The sequence below is a fragment of the Embiotoca jacksoni genome, unplaced genomic scaffold (genome assembly GCF_022577435.1).
Source record: "Embiotoca jacksoni isolate LCO1_2020_lvr unplaced genomic scaffold, fEmbJac1.0.p SCAF_1, whole genome shotgun sequence".
Classification (NCBI taxonomy): domain Eukaryota; kingdom Metazoa; phylum Chordata; class Actinopteri; family Embiotocidae; genus Embiotoca; species Embiotoca jacksoni.
Genome location: NW_027185229.1, coordinates 11,428,625 through 11,453,649, shown reverse-complemented (window position 1 = coordinate 11,453,649; position 25,025 = coordinate 11,428,625). Strand labels below are relative to the sequence as shown.

Genomic DNA, 25,025 nt, shown 5'->3' with positions numbered 1-25,025 from the left:
TGCTTAGAATCAGTCCCTTGTTCAATCATTCTCTTCTCCTCTTTTTACATATTAAACTGTAGTGAGTAAATTTAAATTATTGACACTTGATCATCATTTTTGCAGAGAGCTATGACACACAGACCCATATTTTCCATCACTTAGGTAAATTCAGCATACAATGTCATACTTTCAATACTTTAAAAGTGTGACTTTGGGCACAGCATGTGAGAAATAGTTCCAACACGCAACCCTTCTGTGTAAACCACAAATTCTTTATACAACTCAGTAATGTATGGTTTTGATTGATGATAGTGTCTTCACTTTCATGACTGCAGGCTTGAACAATACCATTGTCTCTCACAGCATAAGTGAATAATGAAAGCACGGCCAGCTCTCCATTTTACCAATTAATTTACTATTGCCTTCAGTTTGAAATGATGTATATTGGAACTTGTGTTTACAAAATTTCACCTTAACACAATGAAAAACATAAAAAGTAAAATGCATTTTCTAATAAGTGAAGCAAAAGAATAAAACATTCAAGCAGAAATAAATGACGTCAAGGTTGGCGCCAGAGAAAAAGCCATGTTCTCACATGTACTAAAGTCATCTTTAAGGCAAATTCATGGTTTACGTATAAGTACCTTATACAGACACGATCCACATATGAGAACTCGATATCAACCTCCAGACAATAGAAGAACAGCTACCTTTTATTATTATGATTATCATTGCATTTGACAGAACAAAATGAAAAGTGAACAAAAAACAAGAAAGAAAAAAAAAGTGTGCCACTGCTGAACAAGAGTAGCACTGAGGGTGTGGACTATAGCACATATGTAGCACAAAAAACGCATCCAGTTTTGTTTTCTGGCATATGCAAAGGTTAACCCGTGCACTTATTGTGTGGTCAGTCTGGGTTGCCCTAAATTTTGGGCAGGCATATCTGCAGAGGGGTCCACGCTAACCTTCATGAAGATGGCTGTCAAAATGATGTGTCACACAGACCCTCGCAGAAACCAACGATCGACTTAATTTTTGTTGACAGAATTAGTTTTAGTTGGTATTTTCTGCAGTCAGGCTTAGGTGTTCTCTGGGTCAGCTGGACTTTGATTGTACTGCTAATAACAGCATGCTAACTTACTGAGTGAACAAAGCAGCATAATGCTAACAAACGCTTCACTTCAGCGTCATGTCACGTAGCCACCCTCAATAGTTGTTGATTGGTTTGACCTTCAAATTATCTGAGTGAACTTTGATGTAAACAGGTTTTCCAGACTATAGTCACAGTGAGCCACAGCCAGGGCAGGTTTCTTCAACAGGACAATGGTCAAAATGCACCCAACCTGGAGAATAGCCCTCAAATCAGAGGTCCTCATTGTGTCCACATGTTCTTCAGGAACTCAGACCAGACCAGGGACTAAAGTTGGCCCACTGATTATTTATTATTACTATTTAAAACTGTGTTTTTGAGTTGAAATATCACGTTCAGTTCATTTGTGAGAGAACCATGAACGACGTGATCATCTGTAGGTGGATCTTAAACATGTAGTGTGTGCATGGCAGCCTAAAAATATTTTAGAGCTGAAGGTGATATTCCAATACGAGTGGCTGAAAATGTATTTATTTATTTTTGTGTTTTCAAGCTGGGATATCTGCCAGAGGGTAACTACCCCAGTAGTTTTGCAAAGCTTTGCAAATGTCACATATTACTGTTTCATTTTTATTAAAAAAAAAAAAAAAAAAAAAAAAAAAAAGTTTTCATGAAATAAAAAGTAACATTTGAATAACTGCGTGTTTTCTGCAGCGTATGTATTACTTCTTTTCACTTCAGAAATCAACTCAGTAGACAAACTTTTGCATACAACTGAAGGGGTACTCAAATATTGTATCTTTCTAGCAACATGATTATTTCGATTTTCCTTCCTTAGCATCTGTTACATTGCAGTGGAAAAATATTATATAGTCCAGATGGTAAATATTTGCACAGTTAAACTAATACTACATGAATACTACTATATATATATTGATACATTAGTACTAAGAACCAGCTCAATATAAACATGATTGAACAACAGCTTACATTTTCTTTCAATCTGAATGAAGCACATAGCCTCGAGAACAAAAACTGTCCAAATACTTCCATGTTGAACTTTACATTATGCAACAATAATTTCTTTTTAGTTGTGCTTTGGATTTTTTTTTTCTACTTTTTTCCACTTGGTCCACCTTTGACATGTTCACAGTGAGGTGTTGCCCACATCTTTTCTTCTTTCTTTTCTATGCAGCACTGACCCAAAGTGCCCCAATAAAACATAAAGTGATATTCTAGCCAGTGGATGCTGTTATACCTCCAACATGAATACTACAAAATATATATTGATACATTAGTACTAAGAACCAGCTCAATATAAAAATGACTGAACAACAGCTTACACTTTCTTTCAATCTGAATGAAGCACATAGCCTCGAGAACAAAAACTGTCCAAATACTTCCATGTTGAACTGTGCATTATGCAACAATAATTTCTTTTTAGTTGTGCTTTGGATTTTTTTTTCTACTTTTTCCACTTGGTCCACCTTTGACATGTTCACAGTGAGGTGTTGCCCACATCTTTTCTTTTTTTCTTCTATGCAGCACTGACCCAAAGTGCCCCAATAAAACATAAAGTGATATTCTAGCCAGTGGATGCTGTTATACCTCCAACTTTAGAGAACTGGCAGGAACAACAATGAGAGCAGTGTACTGTATGCTGCCAAGCCTGGAGCTTAAAAAAAACAAAAAACTCACCAGTCTCTCAGTCAAAGCTGTACGTCTCACTGGGAAACACCGGACACCTTGGGGTGAATTTCATCTTTCTCACCACTTTTCACTTGTTTATTATTTTTTTTTTCTCTTAACTTATCGCCGCATGGTGTCCTTTCACTCCTAAATATGAAAAGAGAAAGTGCAAAGTAACACACGCTTTTTATAATTACACATTATCTCTCTACACACACTCCCTACTCAGGGTGGCCAGAGCAGCATTTCCCAGCCTCATTAGCTCTTTGTTTGCCTATATTTATAAAAACATATGGCTTATTTGAGACTACTCCAATTTGGTCCTCCTTTCAGCAGCACCATACCGACCCAACACTACTTACTGCTCTCAGAAACACATAGAGATCTATGCTTCACCTGGCACCAAGTACAACACAAGAGTCTTTGATAGTTTCAGACAGACAGAGTTGTCATTTTCTTGTACAGCGCTTATATACTTAAATAGTAAATGTTTTAGCGCCCATCTAAGCACCCATCAGGGGAGGTCAGACACATTGTTATAGTATTACCATCTTGATGCAGTGAAAAGCAATTGTGCAGTTGACCAACAAAAACCTTGTCTGAAGTCAGTGGTACAATATTTTACTATTCTTCAAGGGTGCATTATTAAAATAGTAATATGCGTACATAGGTGGGTGCACAATGCACATTTACTCTGTTGCACACACAGGGACTTGCAGAAGCACACAAGCAAACACTAAAAGTCAAAAGCTTACTATTTGAAAGAGTATTATTGTGTACCGATCAATGTCCTCGGACCTTAAATTTAACTCTGTGAAAATTCAAACATCCGAAGAATGTTGAGAACTTCAGTGCCAAAAATGTATAACCTTTTCGCCCAAAATGGAAATGTAAAGCAAAAAAATGTTTAATTAAAAGATCCATGCCAAGTAAGCCTTTTGTTTCATTCTCTCACTTGAATTTTTAACAGCCATGCAGTGTCCTATCAACAGTTAAACAAATTCATTCTCAATGCACCGTTTACATACCAAATTTCTGGTATGACTTATTCTGAAAAATTAAATACACCGAATTCCTGAGATGCAATGATGATGCAATTGGCCCAGAAATAAATGGAGTCAAAACCAGATGAAAATAGGTATATAACAAAATATTTCCGCACTCTGTAAAAAGTGCCAACATTTCAGCATTAGATCAAACTTTTTAAGATAGATAGATAGATACTTTACTAATCCCTCAGAGGGACATTTTTATGTTACAGCAGCATGTACAGGGATACACAATATTGAATATAATAAAAAAAAATGCACATTCTACACAATAAAATAAGATAAAATAATATTAAATAAACTAAACTAAACTAACCTAAACCTAAACCTTATTATTAAAGATGTCATCCTCACTATTAAGTTGGTCTTGCACCGTTATAGTTTTGTTGTTACTGAATTTTAATGAATATGTACTTTCATAAATGTGCAATATCACCTCAACATTATGTGCAAGAAATAATTAATTGTCTTTTGACAATTTCCAAGAGGAGGTCAGAGCCCAGATTCAGCTGTACAGGATCTCTGGCCCTGGTAGGTCTACAGATACTCCAGCAGGACTGAAACTGACACTTGTGTCGGCAGAATGGTCTCATCATTCATTTCACCACTTCAGTTACCTGTAGATTAAGGTGCATTGCGTGCGGTGCCAGGATATGTAATAGCCTCCTGTCCCTGCTGACCTTGAACTGTCATTTTCCCAAACAAAAACCCTCTCTCTTCCACGCATCTCCTCAATGCAATTGGACACCAAATGACCTTAATTAATGAAGTTTCACCTCCTCGCTATTTCCCATCAGTCTCCCTGAAACCCCCCTGGAGTTCTCCTTTGCCCGCAAACATTAAATATTCATATCTCCATCACTTCAATATTTAAGTCAATCAAATGGATTGCGCCAGATAAAACTAACACCAATTATCTATGCAGCGATAGGGAAATTTATTTAGTGTGATGAGTGACAGTTGGTAAAACATGAGGCTGAGTGTCTGTCGCTCTCACTCTCCTTTGCCTATTTTTCATTTCCTTTTTTTTTTTTCTTTCTTTTTTTCTGACGACAGTGCATCTTTCAAGGCTCCCCCTTACTTGAAAGAGAATCGCTGGCACAGCTTATAAGAGTTTTGAAAATGAGATATCCACTTTTAACCAAAAGTGACACAGACCCTTTCACAGTGGCTGACAGCTTAAGAATTACAAACTGTAGTGCTAGCTAATAGATTGTTGTGGATAAAGTGGCTAAGAGGAGAGCTCAAGTGCCAACTCTTTCTTTTATTTTCTTTTTTTTTTATTTGAGTGATAATGGGCCGCTCATGTTTGATTTGACGATTCTTTGGGCAACTTGGACTGCATTATGACACCCTGAATCAGAGCTGTAATGTCACATTATCAATGCATTTCTTCCCGTATCAGAAATCCATGCCATATTAGATGCAATTTTTCCCAAATCAAATCAATCAAATCTTAAATCAATTCTTATATCAGTCCACTGGAGAGGAGGGGAATCTTGGTCAATATTCTGAATTAACCTCAAAATGATGACCTAAATCATTTGTTTAGTACAATGACATCTGATTTACTTACTTACTTAATGTTTGGATTTTACGTATAAGCGCAACATATAAGGATTCCACCTAAAGTTGGGGGCATGTAAAAACACAATATTGGTATGGTATTGTCACATAGTGCAGAATGTCAACTTCATTCTGCTGCCAGATGGATTCATTATGGCTTCAACTGCACATTAGTCCCTCTAGGAAATCGCAAATCTTACCATTGCAATAATTAATGGAAAGTCAAGCTTCTCCACAACATTTGTGGGAGCTTGCAATTTTGCAAACTTTCCAACAATTTCTTTGCAAAAAATACTCAATAGAAGCTCTGTTGAGGTGTATTTGGACACAAAATAAGCCTCTCCAAATAAAAAGTGTTTAATTCATAAAAATAACTGCTCACTTACTGTCAACAAGGCTTACCTTTCATCATTAAAAAAAAAACCCAAAAAAACACATGATAGATGACCACCAAACCCAAAAGTGACAGGGTTTATGGGAAATTGTATTTTATCATGGGAATTAATGTGTTAAATTAATTTTATACACACCTCAAGGTGTATTTTGAACTTCTGTTTGTGCATACAGTACAAAAGCTCCAAATTCTTACCTTAACTTGCAACTTTGGCAAAATTCCTGCAATTTTACCCTCATAAAAGAAAAAAACTCTCTCAATTTAATCATAGTTATTTTAAAAGCAGCTGCAAAAGCAAGCATTTTTATTGCCACCATAACAACAATAACAATTCTAGAGGGACTAGCAAATAAAACAAAATGTATTTCATAAGCATTTGGTTTCTTGCACCTCCCTTAACTCTTTCACTTTATGACTGGATCTGGACTGGATTACAGACAGAAATAATCACTACAACTGCTATAAAATTGAAGTATTTCCCAATACACAACATTAAATGTAAATTTCTGTACATCACATTACTAAGAAACCATTATTAATGTAACCGGAGCCATATATGCTTGATATGCCTATGTTACTTAATGAAGCTATCCTTATGTAGCTCCCTGGTTTTCTGACATTAATCAATATAAATGCACCTTTCTCACCTGCAAATACAACAAAAACACAGTGTATTGACTGGGATGACTGGTCTCCCGTAAATGATTACGGTGCCAGTCACTGACATCCCAGAGCAGATACTGCCATTTACTGGCGAAAACAAATATTGTCATACAACTACTTGAAGTAAAAGCACCTTATTTTTTCATGGTTTTAAGGTTAATCAAAGTGCCCCAAGGAATACAAAAACTATAACCAGAATGGTTACAACACAAACCAGCAACACAAGGACTGTGGACAAAATTTTAGCCCCTGAAATATCCAGGGTGCCACATTTGACTCTTATAAAGGTTATGTGACAAACATATTGACAAACAGCTGCGCATTTGCACACCCATCAGAGACTGAGCAACGAAAGCATTTATTTGGAGCCATGTCAACTCAATAATTGAAATACAATATTCACTTTCCTTTTCGCTTTGTTTTGTTCTCAGCCAACTCCCAAGGTATATTATCTGTCTGTCTAACAGCTGAATGCTATGCTAATTGCTAAATGTGTTCATCTGCGTACTGTGGGTTTATCAGAGCATTTTTGGCTGGAAACTGCTACGTGTTGTTGCCAGAAACAACAATGAAATGGCCAAAGGGGTGTACTATGAAGCAAGATTAGTGGGTTAGCGAGGTATGTTGAGACTAAAGCCAGGGTTCTCAACGTCACGAAAGTGGTTTCTTCGGAGATCACCTTGGTAACTTACCCTGCTTGGTTTTATATATATATTAACATTTTTTATATATATATATATTAATATAAAAATATATTAATATAATATAATTGATATATTAATATATATCAGTCAGTGGGTCCAGGCTTTTACTTTAATAAGTTTATTACATTAGGATGGTTCATGCCAGACTTACTTTTAATGACACAAATAAGGGGCATACAAGTAAATACTACATTGCTTTATTGGTACATGTTGTGCACTGCTTCAAAGTAAAATAGTTTCTCCAAACATACACAACATTAAATGTCAATTTATCAACAACAGGGGTCTCTATATATAGAAAGGCTTATTCCACATCTAATATAGCCTATATATATATACATATACATATATATAAAATATTATTTTTTATTTATTTTAATGCGATGTATGCCTACTGTTCGCCTCATGGCAATCTCTAATGAGTTTTACTGATGCTCATGCTGGTTTGTTCCCTGGTTTTATTGATCAGGGGCTGTTGGTCAGCATAAGCCCAGTTCACCAGTTTTACTGCAAAGTGCCTGCATGGATTTACCACAAAACATTTCACAGATGAGGTTATTTGGTCAATGCCATCTTCATTTTGCTCATCTTCAGATTATTCTCTTCAGTGAACCGAAAAGCCTGTGATTACCAGACACTTTTTCTTTTTTTGTAAATCTCTGCCGGTCACAACGATACAATACCCCGAGCTCAAAATGTGCACCCACTTATGTAGAAGGATAGCAGGTGCCCATAGGCTGGTGGCGCATTACTGTGCTGCGATGGGTGTTTTCACGCGTCACCAGTGGGCGCTTCTTCCTGCGCACAAAGAGAGCATGAGCCCGGGGATGCGCACAATGTAAGTCTCCGCTCAGAGGCAACCGCTGTCCTCGCTGCTTTCTTGGCAGCATCTTGTTGGAGTGTAACACGAGGAGGTCGGGGAGGAACAACCCCTCCCCCTGTGTAACGCGTATCGTCCTCAGCCAGCAAATTCACTTGTGATTGTGGAATCTACCGAGGCAGAGGTTACCATTAGTCCCCATCCTTGAACCACCGAGCGAGCAGAATTAAGTGCAAAGCGCGAACCCGTCTGGAGCGCAGAGCAAACGCTTCTTTTGGCTTCTGAGAGGACAAGAGTTGGTGTGAAAAAAAAAAAAAAAAAAAAAAAAAAAAAAATGTGTGCGAAACAACACATCTAACGGATATTGGAATTACAATCAAAGCAATTTAATGAAGAGGAAAAAATCTGCATCCTAGGACAAGTAAGTGACCAGTCAAAGATCATCACTGCATGCTTGCATGTTATTTTCTCGTCCAATTTGATTGGAAACGCGTAAGGAACTGTGTCCTGCTAAGTTTTATGCCTTTGCTTTGCAGAACAATAGCAGCAAACACAACTTAATTTGACACAAAGCAGAATAAAACCACATAAAAAGCCTTATTCGTTTTGCGAGATGGCTTTATCTACATTTGTAAGAGGGGCACTGCATCCTGATGGTCACGCATGCATGATGCAGAGGATTGCGCTTCTTCACTAGCCTCAAATGGTTTGGATGGTCCTTCTGGGATTTTGACTGTTGAGGCTCATTTCCCTCATCTAGGACAAACTCCATATGGTGCTACTGTGCTCATTCACACAGCAGCAGCAGGAGTGTCCAACCTGGAGAAAAGCTCTCTTTAACTTGTTAAGGCAATTATTCCAGTCTCTGTTGAGAAAAAGGGGATTGAGCTCACATGATTTCTTAAAATAGGGATTTTGTGATGCTGAATTGAACTTCATAATATTCTGATACGGTTGTAATTTTTCCCCACAATATTTCACAGGATCCTGATAGTTGAAGCCCATAGGGGATAGTTATTAAAGAAACTGTCTTAGCAGCTCAGCGCGACACTCTTTTTTTTTTCTTCTGGAAAACCAAATATTTGGTCAGCACGCAAGGATTCCTTTTTTTTTCTACCCAGACTGCAAACGGACAGAAAGGAAAAAAAAGAAAAAACGCAGCCGGCTGCATCTTCAAAGTATCCTACTATTCAGCAGGGACTGTTATCGTTCTCCCATCTATTCATGTTTATTTATAGATCCTATGCTCATATTTTGAGAATAACAAGCAAGTAGCCAAATAAGAGGTGAGACGTGTCTTTGAAGCCACGCAGTGAATTAGTCTATAACGTTGCAATATCCAGCATTGGCAGTACAGGGATGAGTTTGCACTGTAGCACCATTTGCTTTCAAAAGCCCATTTGATTGAAGCAGAGTGGCAATTACATTCTGAAGCCTTCTCCTCTGTATTTGTTCCAGGAAAAAAAAAGCTGTAAAATGAATTGAATAGGATGAGGAAAGAAAATGTGAAGAGCCTTCCTGAGTGTCTCCTGCTCCTCATCCTTGACCTGGAGTCATGTGTATTGCAGGCGGTATCCAGGATGAGGGGTCTGGGAATGTGCCTGTGGCTGATGATGGGGTTGAGAAATGGATCGCTGCTTCCCCTCTCTTTTTAAGTGCACTTACTCTCCTGCCCCCCCGTTATAGGCAGCAGCTGAGGGATGCAGCCGTGTTTAACATTGAAGGGAGTCACTGGGGGCGTCCTGCTGTCTTCCAGGGATTTAGTGATTTTCTCGCATGGAAATACACAGCTGTACAACGTCTGCAGAGCCTCCTGCCCAGCTGTTTAGTTCTACTGTGATATACACATATTAAAAACAAAACAAAAAAAACGGTATGATGAGGTCATCAGCAAATGTAAAATTATAGTTTTCTTTATTTGTGAGTGAAAAAAATCTCATATTGAGTGTGAAGTGCTTTTCTCTCGCTGCCCTTCACTTGAGTGATATTTCACAATCGAAGCTCCTGCTTACAGTTATTGCAATATATTTGTCCTTCAACATTTAAACCTGACCTTACCTACAAACTATGGTGTTTTATTCATATGCACAAATTGTGACATGTCAATTGCACGTGTGAAGTGGTGTCTTTTTTCTTTTCCTTTTGTTTTTGCCTGAAAGGCTCTGCTTAAAATGAAAGGCAAGACACATCTCAAGAGACAAGATGCATGCAACCAATTCTTTCATGAATGTTAATGGCACAGCTGTTCAGACTGGGTTGGGGATGGGGCAATTACATGAAATACCTTTTTATTTGAAACCTTAATGCATAATTTGCCATGGGAGGAATTACTTACTCACCTTAGAGAGTAATGCAGAGTTACGGCGCAATCAATACCAAACAGTGACGCCTTATTTGCTTCTTATTTTCATTTCGCTTTGAGTATTTAGCTGCAGCCGAAGCTGCATATACAATTCATCTTTAAGTTTAGTTTTTTGAATCAACCAGTTAGTGTTTTTTTTTTTTTTTTAAATCCGTCCATGTGAAATAGACTTGTGCAGGTTGTCAGTCAGTCAGAGTAAATTCGGAGGCATCAGTGCACAGTTGATTGTGAATTCTTCATTCACTGGCAGAAGCACAGAGCAGCTGCGTATTCAGATTGAAGCCCCTGGTGGCAGATTCCCGTCTCCCAGGTTCTCCCGCTGAGTGTTTTAATGGAGACGGCAGCAGATAGCCATAAAGACAATAACTACTTGGGTAATGCATCATATACAGCATTGAATTCATACTTACTGTTCCTTTGACAGTTTTTTTTTTTTTTTGCATGGACTGATATTTGTGATCCACAAATCCTAGCTGTGTGCTGCTTGTGCACTGCATGTGATCTGAATGCAGACCTTGAGTGTGCACGCCGCAATGATAAAAAATCTCCTTTCCTCCCTTCCTTATTAGATTCTTTTGCAATTATGCTGCCCTCGAGGGGGGAATGGATACTTTTAACCACCTCTCCTATCAATTATGCGCCAAACAACAGCCCCACTAACCAAGAAGTCATCTCATTTACTCTGGAATGTGTTTAGCCAATGACTTCCATTAGGTTTTGGTTCTGTGGAGGTGAAAGTGTGATGCCTCATTACATTTGGCAGAGCAATCATTTGCTGATCATTTCAGCAGAGAAAGCAGAACAAAGAAATTGCCAGCCCTCCTTCATCGTCTCTAAGCTCAGAAGGAGTTCTTTTTAGTTTTCTCAGTGTCCAGAGTATTGTGTTTTTCTTTTTTCTCTTGGATTCGCGGAAGCTTCAGGTGACATTCACCTCTGCAAGGTTTGACACTGTTGAAGGTTTTTGAAGGTCGAAAGTGCCACAATTTATGTTTGAAAAAATGTGTGTTGGCATAGAATTATATATATTTTTTTAATGTAGTAAGACTCAAAGCAATGAAGACACTTAAGCTCTTCACTGAGTCATTGAAAAGCTGTCCACTGAAACTGAAATCCTTCAAGGCAAGGTGACACTCCCGTCTTACACTTAATGTTTAAAAAAACATGATCTATTGGCTCCTTATATAAATCACTTATTAATTCAGAGAAAAATACACAAAATGCTCCAACATTATATCATCGTTGCAGATTTTACAAGGTGCAGAATGAAGCTTGTTCTCAGAATAAAAAAAAAATAAAAATAAAAAAAATCATTATATCAGGAGAGACAGTGGACTGTCTGACACCCAACTTTCAAAGAAAGTCTTTTTGAGAATAAATTCCTCTCATGATCCTGGAGCCTGTTGGACTGACTGGTTGAGATGACAAGGTTGGATCCTCCAGAAAGCGGATGGCAGTTAATACTGCACTCAAACTGAAAAATGCACCGCACTTTTTTTTTTTTGCACTAGTAGAATCTCACCGTGTAATCCAATGTGATGGGTTTTTAGAGTGGCAAAACGCCCCTAAATTTTGAAAGACACCAGGAAATCCACTCTGAATCTGGCTGTGCCTGCAATTACACTACATGAAGAACAATTTCTGGCATCAAGAAAGTCAAGCCAAGCCAGCACCGGCCATTAAATTATGATCAAGCGAATGGCATGATTTTCCCTCTTTGTAATCTACTGTGCTTCACACGCTTGTTTATGTTGCCATGCCTTTCACGTCAAACCACAGCTACATACCTACAGTTGCAAGTTGATGAAACAAGTGAGTGGTTAGTATTTAGGTCTGTTTCAAGAATTCCAAAGATAGCCCTGGGTTAATCCACACAACAGGGTTGTGTTGTAAGTATGAGGGGTTGGATTGAATTCTTAATCCGGAGAGGCGTATCAGTTTCCACTTACTGTGATGTAGGTCAGAGCTTGTGCAAAGCCCCTCCTGTGCCACTGTTACTGCAATTACAGAGTTCGAGCTCTCCATTCTGCCTCCAAAGTTTTAATGGCCATTTACGTCATTGATCATTGGTTAGAGCGGCACATCAGTACAGCTCTTTGTGATAAAGGCTATAGGGCTTGATGACGTGAATAACATCTTTAATCACAGTGTGATTTTTTTTTTTTTATCATTATGCATATTGAAATTGTGATATAACGACTGAAAAGTCTACCATCAAGCAGTCCCACTGCATAAATTACCAGCGATGACCCAATGCAACCGGAGATATTAAAGGTCACTTCAGCAAATTAAGTATCGTGCTATTCCAAAAATGTGGGCCTCACAAGAGGTATGTTTTAAATAGTTTCATCATCTAAAACCATTACATCCTACATTTCCCACAATCTAACAAAATAATATTTTTTTAACCCTACACCTGCAGCTTGCAATACAGAGTCATAGTTTAAGATTTACAATTAATTACTTGTTATTTACTACTTATTGGAATATTTGTTACACCATTTAATCACTAATTAAGAGCAAATTACTTTACTTTCTATTTGACTTTTCAGTCGTTTCAGGGAATTCCAATTTGGGAACAATAATTAATGCAAACTCAACCAATGCCAATAAATTCCAAAAAATTTCAAGGACTTTCACATTGCAGAATTTCCACAATTTGTCCGTACTAAAGGTACTCAATAGAAGCTATTGGCCCCTAGACCAGTCGCAAAAATGGTATTGACTGTCATGTCTGACTTCCTGGGTAAATGGGAAATAAGTAGAGCCTGACAGATTTTTGGGAGCATTGCCAATGGAGATACGAGGTAATAAAGAAATTCCAATAATGATACATTGGCTAATATTCTTATTAACAACTACGTATAACTATAATGACTAGAAGTACTAAAACATGAACAGATCAACTCCTAATTTACCTGAAGGATCTTTTTTTGCATTATGTTCTTTAAAAAAAAGTTTATTGGATGACATATAGCTGATACCACTATATATCTTTGACAGGTCAATAATGGCCAATAAAATAAGACAACTGATTCATCTGTAGAAACAACCAATTCCTAAAATGTCAAAGTAACACAATTACTGAGAGAGTGACTGTAGTTATTACAACACTGAAGACAAAAATGGCCTTAATATAGTCAATGTTATTGTCACATACGTCACTAATTTTACAGACTGAATAGACTATAAAGTGAGCTGGATGTGTAAGATTGTTGGAGTACATTTTTAAATGGATAATTTCTTTGGTAACAAAGGTTTAGGATGGAGGACAACTTTCGGTTCTCTCAGTGTAAAATTATGTCAGTCAACCCTTCCATTTTTACTGTTTTATTATGTGGCCCTCTTGTATATTTTGTTGATCTCAAGGGACATTATTTATGTATATAAAAATGAAAACAGTCACTTTGCTTACATTTAATCAGCCACCAAACCCTTTGTTAAAGTATGAAGTGGCATTTTGTGGAGTGCTGGTACATAGTCTGCCATCTCCTATTAATAGTCAAATTGGGAGAGAGAAGTATCTTTTGAGGTCAATCATTTCCTTCCTGGCTTCTCTTTAAAGTTGCTGAATTTAGCTTGTTAGGCAGGATGAGAAACACACAGTAAAAGAAAACATGCCCATTTAGCAGCTGTTTCTTCGTCTGTGCCCCCTGAAACTCGCACTGCCGGGATGTTTCCTGAGGTTTATGCCTGCTGCTGTTTTTCCACACAGGCTTCTCACTTCCTCAAAATTCACTTTCTCTTCACTTACAGTAACTCAAAAATAATGAGAGACAATTATGTAACTTAGAAGCATTGTAACCATGTCTTTTTTTGCTTTGGAACGCATGTTGTATTTGGATCAAAATGTCATATTTTAATCACATCCATAATTACTTTCCCTTCAGATTAAAATTCCTGTATTCAAGGGAGAGCATTACATTCACAAGCAATTGGATGAGAGTCTTATTAGCCCTTGGCAACTGAAGATGATGTTACCATGGAAACAAATTGTTCTGCTATCAATCACTGGATGCCTTGCAGGTAAGATATTTTAACACGTTATATTTGAGTCTCACTGCACTTGTTGTCATGGTTTATGTTGCCACAGCATTTTCCCTAAAAGAGTGTTTTTGAATGTATATTGACTAAAGTAGTTTGTTCTTATTTCCAGTTTTTCTGCAAACTCACAAACTGAACGCGTCAGTCGTAGCAACCAATATTTCTATGAAATGTATGTACTTGCAACCATTAGTGAGAACGTGGCACAATTAGAACAGTTGTAAATAACCTCAGAAAATCTTCTCGACCAAAAAGGTTACTCTGATTAAGTTGTCGTCATTATGTGTACAGCATTCCAGCGTGATGTCCTTCGCTGTTCCCTAGAGTGGTGTCCTGCTGCACGCTTTCAGTACACTGTCAGGGACAACTGGGAGTCCAATCCCATTCCTGCTTATGGCTTGTCCTGATCATTATCAGGATCCATGCAATGAATCCAGCCGTGCATTTTAGCACAATCTACTTGCCACCGTGCCTCATTCTGCCCTTGTGCAGCCACCTGGGAGTCGAGCAGGAGAAGCACAGACACTCTACCAGAATGTCAACCCTAGTTCAAATGACATTGTAAATCCCGATGAATTTTATTCAAATTGGCTCATGGGTAATTCAGGCCCTGTACCCAAGGGAGCGACATCCAAAGCAGTCTCACCTTTCTCGCGGACAAGTGTTTTCAACAGGATTTGTGCCTATAGGTGGTTGTTCTTATTCAGTGCTGTGATCATACACTGGAAGCACCTCGAAAGTCACTACACCTGATAACAATCATTATCAACATCTGAAGTGACATGTTGCCTGGGACAAAGCACTTACTTCACAAAATGAACCGACCCCTTGGATGTTAGCCTGCACAGCATTTGATTTAAAATCACATTAGTCTGTATTCGGCTGTCAAACTAAATTATGGGAAGAAGGAATTTGTTGTGGTATTTTCTTTAGTTATTTATTTGGTAGATCATGCTACAAATATGTATTGAAAGTTTTACATTTCTCCCCAAATTTCACTTTTTTTCCCTTTAAATTGGTTTGAGGTCCATTCAAATTTTTACCACACACCAAAAGAACAACCAAGTGAAGCTGTGATTCATTACACTGTCTTCTTTCCGAACCTGACAGGTTACCGGTTAAAACCACGTGTAGAACTGCTAGCCACATGCTGCAATCTGTTAGCAGTAGGATATTAATTAGGCCTACTCTGGCCGTCTGTTGGACTCCACTTTCATTTAGTACCAGATTGTGTTCCACATCCTTTCCTTTTAGGGCTGCTGGCAGATGAGTGCATCCTTATGGCCTCAATTAACTTGTGCATGTGTAGTATGATGTAGATATTCTGAAAATAGATACCACTACTTTATTTATTAACCCTGTTCCTTGCTAAAGAAACATGAATTACTGCGGAAATATGAAAAAACAAGATTTCTACCTTAGTAGTCAAGTATTGTTGACTTAAGTGATCAACTTAAGTGATCAACTTAAGTCCTCAACTGTTGTTATCTATCGTTATAATATTATTCCTGGCAAGTAATTAATTCCGAACACCTCAGTTTACTTGTATCTCTCAGCAAACTCTCTGCGACTCAATTAAAAACCCTCAAAGGTCTGAGCCAGCTAAATATTTACATCGTAACCAAAGCAGTGTGACATATTTTGCAATATTTGTATTTACATAGTTTTTTACAAGGGAGTTTTGAAGGAGGGAGATTAATCAAATATTGGACACGAGCAACAACATGACGATTTATCATTATGATAAAGTAACAGAGTGAGGCCTGGCCCAATAAGTGTCGTCGTCAGTGTTTTTTTTTTTTTTTCACTATTCAAGTGTCATATTTATGTAAAAAAAAAAATGCAGTAGCATACAGAGAAACAGATCCCAGTGTTTGTAGAGCAGCACTGTTCAGAGAATAGGAAGCAATATACTGTATACACAGTAGTATATTTAGAAAGTAATATTCACAGTGTGTCAGAAAGTTGGTGAATTTCTACAAGATGAACTATTTGTCCTCAGTCTGTGCTTTTGCTGTTTCTCCAGTATTTTCTCTTAAGGTCAAAGTGACACATTTTCCAGCTTGTACTACTATAGACTTTTTTCCCCTCTCCTCCAGCCTATACAGAGGATGTCATATTCCAAGGGCCAAGATGGAGGACAGAGCCAAGTGACCTCATTTTGCCGATCAACTCCCCCGACCACCAGGCCACCATCACGTGCGAGGCAGAGGGGAGCCCTCCTCCACAATACAGGTAAATTGCCACATCAAAGTTACATTCCCCGCACAAGCCTCGGCCTCGGCTGTCTACCTGCTCTGTGCTCCACATCACATGAGGGAAAATCCAATGGTGCTTAATTGCTTGTGAATCTTCATTGCCGCTTCCACAGAAATCAAAGAGGGCACCGATAGCGTTGATTGCTATTGATTTGTTAAAGAACAACGTTTTGTGGACATAAATGCTTGAGAGAGATTATGCACCATCCAACAAAAAGACAGGCTTCAAAGAGCAACTGCTTAATTAAGCATCCATTTCTAATTGAAAAAAGCTTATCTATTTTCAGCCTGTGCTATGATGTGGAGTTTGAGTCAGGCAGCTGCCGCTGTGGTTGGTGAATATGCCAACATCTAAGATATGAGTGAGGTTAACTTTATTAATGATAAGATTTAAGCTACTGCACGAACTGAAGCCGATAATTTATAATATGGTGCACGGCTTAAGAAATCATTAGGAGAGAAAAGGAGATTGCGGTGACTCATTTGCACCACAGATCCTTTGATATCTTGCTGGCTATTCCCCGGTGGTGCGGGGAGCTTGCCTGAAAATGGCAGCTGGCGGTGTTTTTTTTGTGTGTGTGTGTGTGTGTGTGTGTGTGTGTGTGGTAGATTGTGTTTCGGGGCTTGGTCAGCACCATGTAGATGCACAGCAAGCAGAGGAGAAAGGCAATAACCTTGTGAGTGACATTCCTTTAAATGCTTACATTTCCTATAATGTGTCTGCGCTGAAAACATGGTTTAGGCACAGAAGCAGGGGGTGGGGGGTATCATTATACTTGTTGTGTAACCTGAGCTATCCAAGGGATGAAGACCATACCATTAATTGCATTATTTCACCCACAACTTAAAGCCTTCTTATTGCTCAAGAGTTTTTTTTTGTTTTGTTTTTTTTCAGGTTCTTGGTGGTAATGCAGGAGTGGGAAATGGTGTAGTTCTCAGGATTATCTGCAGCTTGTTCTCCAGCTGAACAAGCAGAGGCCTGACGTAGTATTACAAGAGCAGATATAAACAGATTACCACTATTTGACTCTATCCTCATATCTGCTCTAACCAAATTTGCAATCCACATTAGCTTTCCAGAGTGCATTAAGTCTTCCAGGTCAGTGTTTTGGGTTTATGCTCCACAACTTCTACACCCAAAAAACCCTCGATACGTTGCATTACCTATCCAGCGTCAAATTCAGAAAGACACTATTAGTGACCAACTAATGAGCCCAGCCAGGGGCGGACTGAGAGAATAATTCAGGCTGGGAATTTGACTCCATCCCAGGCCACCCTTTTCACCCAAACGATCAGACCGCTAATTCTGTCGGCTATCTGTTGTTGATGTTAGGGGTAGCAGACTAGTTGGGATTGATCAAGAATACTGAGGTTGGTAGCCTATATTATTGCCTCAAAAAGTCACAAGGAAAACACCAATCATAGCACACACACACACACACACACACACACACACACACACACACACACACACACACACACACACACACACACACACACGTAGACGTAAAAGGCTCAATACACCAAGCAGTTAACCTACTTTTTTTTTTAAAAAAGAGACTAAGATACAGAGTTAGCTTAAATGTTAAATTATTATCTTTATGTTTAAGCATCAAAGGTATACAAAGTATCAAAAAACATCACACACACATTCACTAAATCTAAAGCTACAACAATATAGCCTAAGTTTAATCCAAAAGTCAAAAAACCCTCCACAATTGAAATATATAGGTCACAGTATTCAGCATAAAAATAAATATATCTATACACTCAGTCAAATACATATAATATTGTACACATAACTGCAGGTGTAATAGGCCAAAACAGCTTTAAAGAAATAGCTTTAGCTCACAGCTAATTTTATTTAACCCTTATCAGCCGGTTAAGGAAAAGTCATCTCATACCTGCCTCTGAGTAAACAATGAGTGTGTATTTGACTGACCTAATCCTTTCCTTTGCTACATTTATCTGCATCTGTGACACCTTCTCTTTTCGTTCTCTCCCTCCCTGCTCCACCTTTTGTCCTGACCGTTCACTGTGCCAGATGACTTGTCTTAAATGTTAACAGTAGAGATGTAGTTCGACGGTCACTGCTGTGTGGAGCAGAGCACCATAGTGAAGTTGTTTCTGAGCCGTGTACATAGGCTGTGCACCATCGCATTTTCCTAGGATGGTGAAGGAATGACCCATGCTAGTCTGACCGGCAGCTCGTGCATTCGCCATCTGAGGAAAAATATTGCATCGGAAACACTGCGGCTGTACATGACTGGCCACAACGGCCGTCAGGCCACCGGGAAATGTCCCAGCGCTCCCGAGGTCAATCCGCGTGTGAACCCAGCGGTGCATTTAGCGGCTAAGGGCACTGCCTTTAAATGGGGTCATGTTTACTGTGTTCACGATACGACTCTATTTGAAAGCTCCACTTTTGTGGTATTAACAACCTTGGGATTTTGTGAAAGCCCTGAGTTCACGAGTTGGTGCGTGTTTGCTGACGTTTTCAAAAGTGGTAAAGGTCATGGCAGTTCATTTTTCATCAGATAAAAAGTTGATATATTGTGATTTTAATCATATCGAGTTTTTCTACTTAATTCAATAATACGTCTGAAGAAAATATTTATGTTGCCAACAGCCTAATTCCCCCCCCCCCCTTATCGTTAGGCATGCATTGTCTGGGTTATGTTACCCAGATGCTACCTTACTAAACCACTTCTAGATGCCTTCCATATTGCCGTTGCCTAGCAGCATTGTTTCACTTAAACTCCAAGTATACCATGTACACAACTTCCCATGTCATAACCACGAGCTCACCAATTCCATGTAATGACAGTATATTTGTCAGGAGTTGGTAAAGACCAAATGAAAGGATAGTTAAACATTTGACCTTTTGATATTAAATCAAACACCAAATCAGGGAGAAAGGAGCTTACAGTAAATCAGACAGAGGCGGGAGAACAGTGCTATTTGCTGCAGTGTGCTGCAGGCTCGGGCTGATCTGAGCATGCTCTGAATGAACTCCTCGTGAAAGATTAGACTGTATTCTTCCTTGTAGTGATTATAGTCTGGAAACCCTTTTCACATTACAATTTGCACAGCCACACTGAGGGACAGTGGGGGAGACTAAGTGCGATGATGTTAAAGTCGAGTCTTCTTTGCTGAATGTAGTTGCAGTGAAGGTATAGTTTGGGCGCAAATGGTGGTTAATGGTGATCAGTTAAAGGCTGCTCAGTTTCAAAATGAACCTGAGGTCTCCACCTCTTAGGATACAACAACTGGCAAAAAAACTATGGAGTGTAGCCTAACCCATGTATGCATGGAGTGGATGTGGGTCCATTAGCACCAGGCTAGAGATCAGACCTCGTTCGGCCACACAAAACAGTAAAAAAAAAAAAAAAAAAAAAAAAAAAAAGCCTCATTTGAAATATACACCACCCATAAACCCTAGGAGTTCTGCTGATGAAAGTCATTTGTATTGCCATTTATATTGCTCTGATTCCATGCACATCTTCTGCTTAACTTCACCCTGCTTCTCTAATCAGCCTTCTGTAGCTTAACATTTTATTTAGTATCTGCTGTTAACTAGTTTTCCAAAATTTCAGAGCACTTGGCTTCTGCTTGCAGTACAAAAACAACATTAATATCCATCTAGGTCAGTAGCTCTACAGCTCAGAGTCACTGCCTTCAATTATGAATAAAGAATGTGAAACCAGGTTTAAAAGGAAGATGTGATGTTTGAGTAAGCAAACTCTCACCACTGTGGATTGACATTTCTGTAATGCTTTTAAAGACATGAGATTTTTGCCCTTAATTTTACTTTGAGAATGGAGTCTTTTTTTGTGTGCTTTATTTGGGTTGCATCAGTTTTTCTGACTCTGATTGTCCTTGACTTGTTTCCCTTTGGGCAAGGAGAGGACTTGTCTTTGTCCCAGTGTAAAAAATAGAAAGCATAAATTCTTTGCAATTTATTTCATTAATACTGAAATTAGAACCTCAGAATGTCCTGAGCAGGCTGAAAGAAATGCCTTTAGGATGTGGTCATGCTGTGACTTTCACCAGAGTCTGCAAGCTATGCACAGGCCTACACCCTGCAAATGAACAGTATTTGTATAATTAGATATGCCAAGCGAGAGGGTATTACATTCAGACACTTAATTTCCTCAGTTACACCAGCTATTAAGAAAAATTCATCCATTTGGTTTAATATCCATAGAGAAAATTGGGCCGCAGTATATTGAATTTGTCAGAGAAGATGATGTTAACCTTGTCAGGTTTCAGCTTTCCTGAATATCACATGGTGCTGAAATCTTACTAATGACATTTAACACCATTAAAATGGTCAGTTATGAATCAGATTCTTATCTACATCCGTTTTATTTTCTGAATGTCTGTTTTTTTTCTTGATTCCATTGTGAAGAAGCCAGATATACATAATGTAACTGAAGTTTAGCATACTATACTATGTATTAATACAATGACCAATAAAATATGTTATAGATATTGTATATTTGCGTCCAAGTGGCAACACACCTTGAGTATGACATTTTGGCCATTGCTATCACAGTTTATTGGAGCCAGAAGTGACCATATTTGGATGAGCTGAAAACCTGAGGACCCTCTGCCCGCCCACCTATACTGGCAGTCTGACTGCACCCCAGGTGTGTCAATCAAACCAGGTCTAATACCTAATTCATGATGGAAATATTTTCAGAAGAACCACCAGAACACTGATCTGATGGAGTGAATTTAGCTTATGACATCATAATGACTTACGGAGAAAATTCAGTCACTTTCATGAGAGAAGTTTATGCTCTTTGAATCTGAATCAACGGGATCTAGTTTTTTGAAACCCTATACTGGCTCTTTGTGCTATTGCACCTTAAGGCATTTGCTTCAGTTGTCAGGCCTGGAGACTGTCTATTTTATTTTTTTTTATTTATTTTTTTTTTAAATAAGAGTCTGTGTCATAAACTGGAACTACAACTGCACAGCCTACATACACTTATTTAGATAAGGAAAGTATGTTGGAAATGTGCCTCCTTCTTTATATTTAAAAAAAATTAACTGCTTCAATCTGCATAGCTGTATTGTAGCACCCTGTTTTAGTTGCAAAAAGAAAGAAAACTCAAAGGATAAGTTTGGCGTTAGTCTGTATTTTTGTCACTTCCCGACAACTCTTTTGAAAGACCAAAAACCAACAAAGCACTTCTCTGAATCCGTGGCTTTAATTATTATGTAGCTCTCAGGCCGAGCCCAGTGGTTCCTGCTGAGGGTGTAAATGTTTAGAAATGGCTCTGGAATTTATGGTTTAATTTTCAAAAAATAGGCTGAGTACTTTCTAAAACCAGCTGAGCACTGGAAAGGCTTCTGTTGGGGACTATTTTCAGCTGCAGATGAATACAGATTCAGTGAGCTATTTGGTATTTACGGCAGCTGGATCGTGGACCTAGTGCGGATTCAAAGTAAAAGGCAGTGCCCAGGTTTATAGTAGTAAAGGAACATGCCACCCACTGAGTTGGTGAGGCTCGCTGTTGAGTTGCTGGACTTCGTTGTGACTCTATGGCACAGAAAAATAAGCTCAGGCTTTGGATTCACACATAATACATGTGACTCATGAAACAGGGGTGGCTGTGGCTTAGAGGGGTTGCTCACTAATCGTTAGTTTGGCAGTTCAATCCCCAGCTCTCTCTCTGGCCAGATGCTGAAGCGTTCTTGGGTAGGACAATGAACTCCAACTACCGATGGCAGGCGAGCCTGCAAGGCAGCTCTGCTTGCATTAAAAGGGAGGCAAAGATTGCTAAGAGTTTTGTAGACGGCCTGGGTAAAAAGGTGCTATAGAAGTGCAGACGTTCTGAAAATGAGAATGCCTGGTTGTCACCTTTGTTTATGATCATAATCCTTGCGAGTTACTGCTGCTAGCTGGCTTCATACCGCCTGATTTTGTTTTCTGAGCTCCGCTCCACCTTCACCTCGCCCACTCAGTGACACGGCGAATATACGAACGGGAGCCCTGACAGTTCTTCAGTTGACAAATAGTCCAGTGGAGCACCAGAGTGCACTCCAGGGCTCAGAGCTCTACTTTATGAATACACCTGTCACTGTGTTTACTATGAATCTGCTGTAACGCGGGATCAAGGGCACAGTAGTGATTGGAAAGGGGGAATAAAAACGTGCTCTGACTGGTGTCTGCTATCATGTCATGTGACTTTAGGCAGATGTATGACTCAACCTTTGTTTATGGGTTGGCACGCATTAACGGACATAAATAGTACTGAGAGGGTGTGATTTGAAGACTTTTTCTTTTCTTGTGATTAATTCAGTTGCAGCATAACGCCAAATAACAGCCCGCACTCTAGAAACAGTTTCAAATGGAATCGATTTTTATCTTTTGGAGGGTTACTTGTCCCTTTACAGGCTGAGGAAATTATATGGCCCTTGGTCTTGGGAGATCATTTTAAAACCAACAGGATAAACTGCCAGAAGGCAGGGCTATTGTCTTTAATATAGGCTATATTTATAGACTGAGAAGCAGATTTACTGTATGGCCCTATTTACTGGATGTCGCTGGATGAATATAGTTTTCTTTTGTACTTACTTTACTTTCAATTTGATCAAAAGCATCATATTTAGACCATCAGTTGTAATTGTACATGATATTATGTGTGTGGATAAATGTCTTTGGGACTGTGGGTGTATACATGTGCACAAGCACTGTATAAATGTTAATATTTCACTAATTCCATTGGATTTCGTAAGCTGACACACACTCAGATATGCTTACACACACACACACACACACACACACACACACACACACACACACACACACACACACACACACACACACACACACACAAGCACTCACACTGATACAGAGGGGTTTTAGTCAAATGTATTGTGTTACATTTGACTTTAAAGCCAAATGAACATCAATTTATTAAAAAGCAGCAGCAATACCCTGTGAAATATAATTGTAGAGAGTACCCTGGTCAGCAGTTGAATTTCCGTTATCAGCTATAAAGCTCTGTGTGTGTCCGTGTGTGTATGTGTGTGAACAGCATGTAGTCCGTGGTGTGTGGTCACACTGATGTCTCTGTGGGTATCTGGCCTGAAGGAAAGGCCGGTAAGCCAGTGCTGCAGTACAATCGCTGGTCTATTTGATGAGGAGCCCTCATGCAAAATTGATGTGAACTTCAAGGTCACGAGGAGTTCATTCTGAGCATGCTCAGATCAGCCCGAGCCTGCAGCACACCGCAGCAAATAGCACTGTTCTCCTGCCTCCGTCTGATTTACTGTAAGCTCCTTTCTCCCTGATTTGGTGTTTGATTCAATATTTTTCACAATAAGGACTTCTACCTGATCTTTCTGCTTTATTAATGCAGTTTATTATTAAAATGTAATTGAAATTGATATAATAATAGATCCAGTGCTTCAAAATTAGTTAAAATAGGAAATTGATTACTAAATTGTGTTGCTTAATTGAATTCTCTTTATCGTCGGGGATTGTAGTCAATGAAATGCCTTCTTGTGAGCCCTTGTCACAAGTATTGGCCTCAGGAGGATTCTGAGTTGTCAGCAGTTCAACCCATGAATGATTTTTAGAGGCATGAAGAAGTTTAAGTATTTGATATTTTCAAAACAGAAAGCAAAAAAAAAAAGAAGAAATCCCTACACACATTCAATCTCCCGAACTAACTTAATAAAGTGTAATCGAGTTTATTGAGTGTGAGAAATGTTTTGCCCTTTTCTGCGAAGGAAAACGACTGAGCTTTAAAAGAGGAAAATCATATTGACCGCATGGTTTTAGTTGTGTGGTCGTCCCTAAAAATGGTGTATGAGCAATAGTCTTTGATTGAGATTGATAGGTACCACTTTCTAAAAAGGTGCCTCAACTGAAAGGTTATGTATTGCAACTAATGGCTTTAATAGTGGCAATAAATGATGTATCAGTGCTCGATAGATCAGTTGTAAGCCATTGAATAGTACAATGTATTGGGTTTCCAGGTTAGGGAGAGTCCCCCTTCAAACCTGATAGTCTATAATTCATCAGATTACTCTATTTTTTTCCCCCCACTTATTACAGGGAGAATGCAAGGCTTTTATATTGAAATGAACGTTAGTTCACAGAATTCTGATGAAGCCTACTACTACCAGATAAATCTCTGTATTTCATAGTTGCGCAGTATTAAAATCTGGTGTCTGGTGAGACATTACCCCGGTGGGGCGCCTGTCGTGATGCGTTTTATGTCACCCAGAAATGGTTATTTTGCCGGAGCTGAAAATTGAAGCAACATTTGGGAACGCAGTGCTGTCGAGTATTGCAGAGTGGGTTGCAGTAGCTGAGAGTTAAACTGGTGTAAATCTTGGAATATAGTGGAAGGATTAATGTCAAAAAAAGAAAATGATGGAT

The 25,025-nt window shown here is 38.8% G+C and overlaps 1 protein-coding gene across 1 annotated transcript in view; it reads left to right on the top strand.

Annotated features, from left to right (window-relative positions):
* The first annotated feature begins 7,945 nt into the window (after positions 1 to 7,945).
* Positions 7,946 to 25,025, top strand: part of cntn3b (contactin 3b) — a 52,477-nt gene continuing 35,397 nt past the window's right edge. The window contains exons 1-3 of the mRNA XM_069165374.1: positions 7,946 to 8,381; positions 14,210 to 14,345; positions 16,463 to 16,598. Of these exons, the coding sequence (XP_069021475.1) occupies positions 14,291 to 14,345; positions 16,463 to 16,598 (191 nt within the window). The 5' untranslated portion in view covers positions 7,946 to 8,381; positions 14,210 to 14,290. The remainder of the gene's footprint in view (positions 8,382 to 14,209; positions 14,346 to 16,462; positions 16,599 to 25,025) is intronic.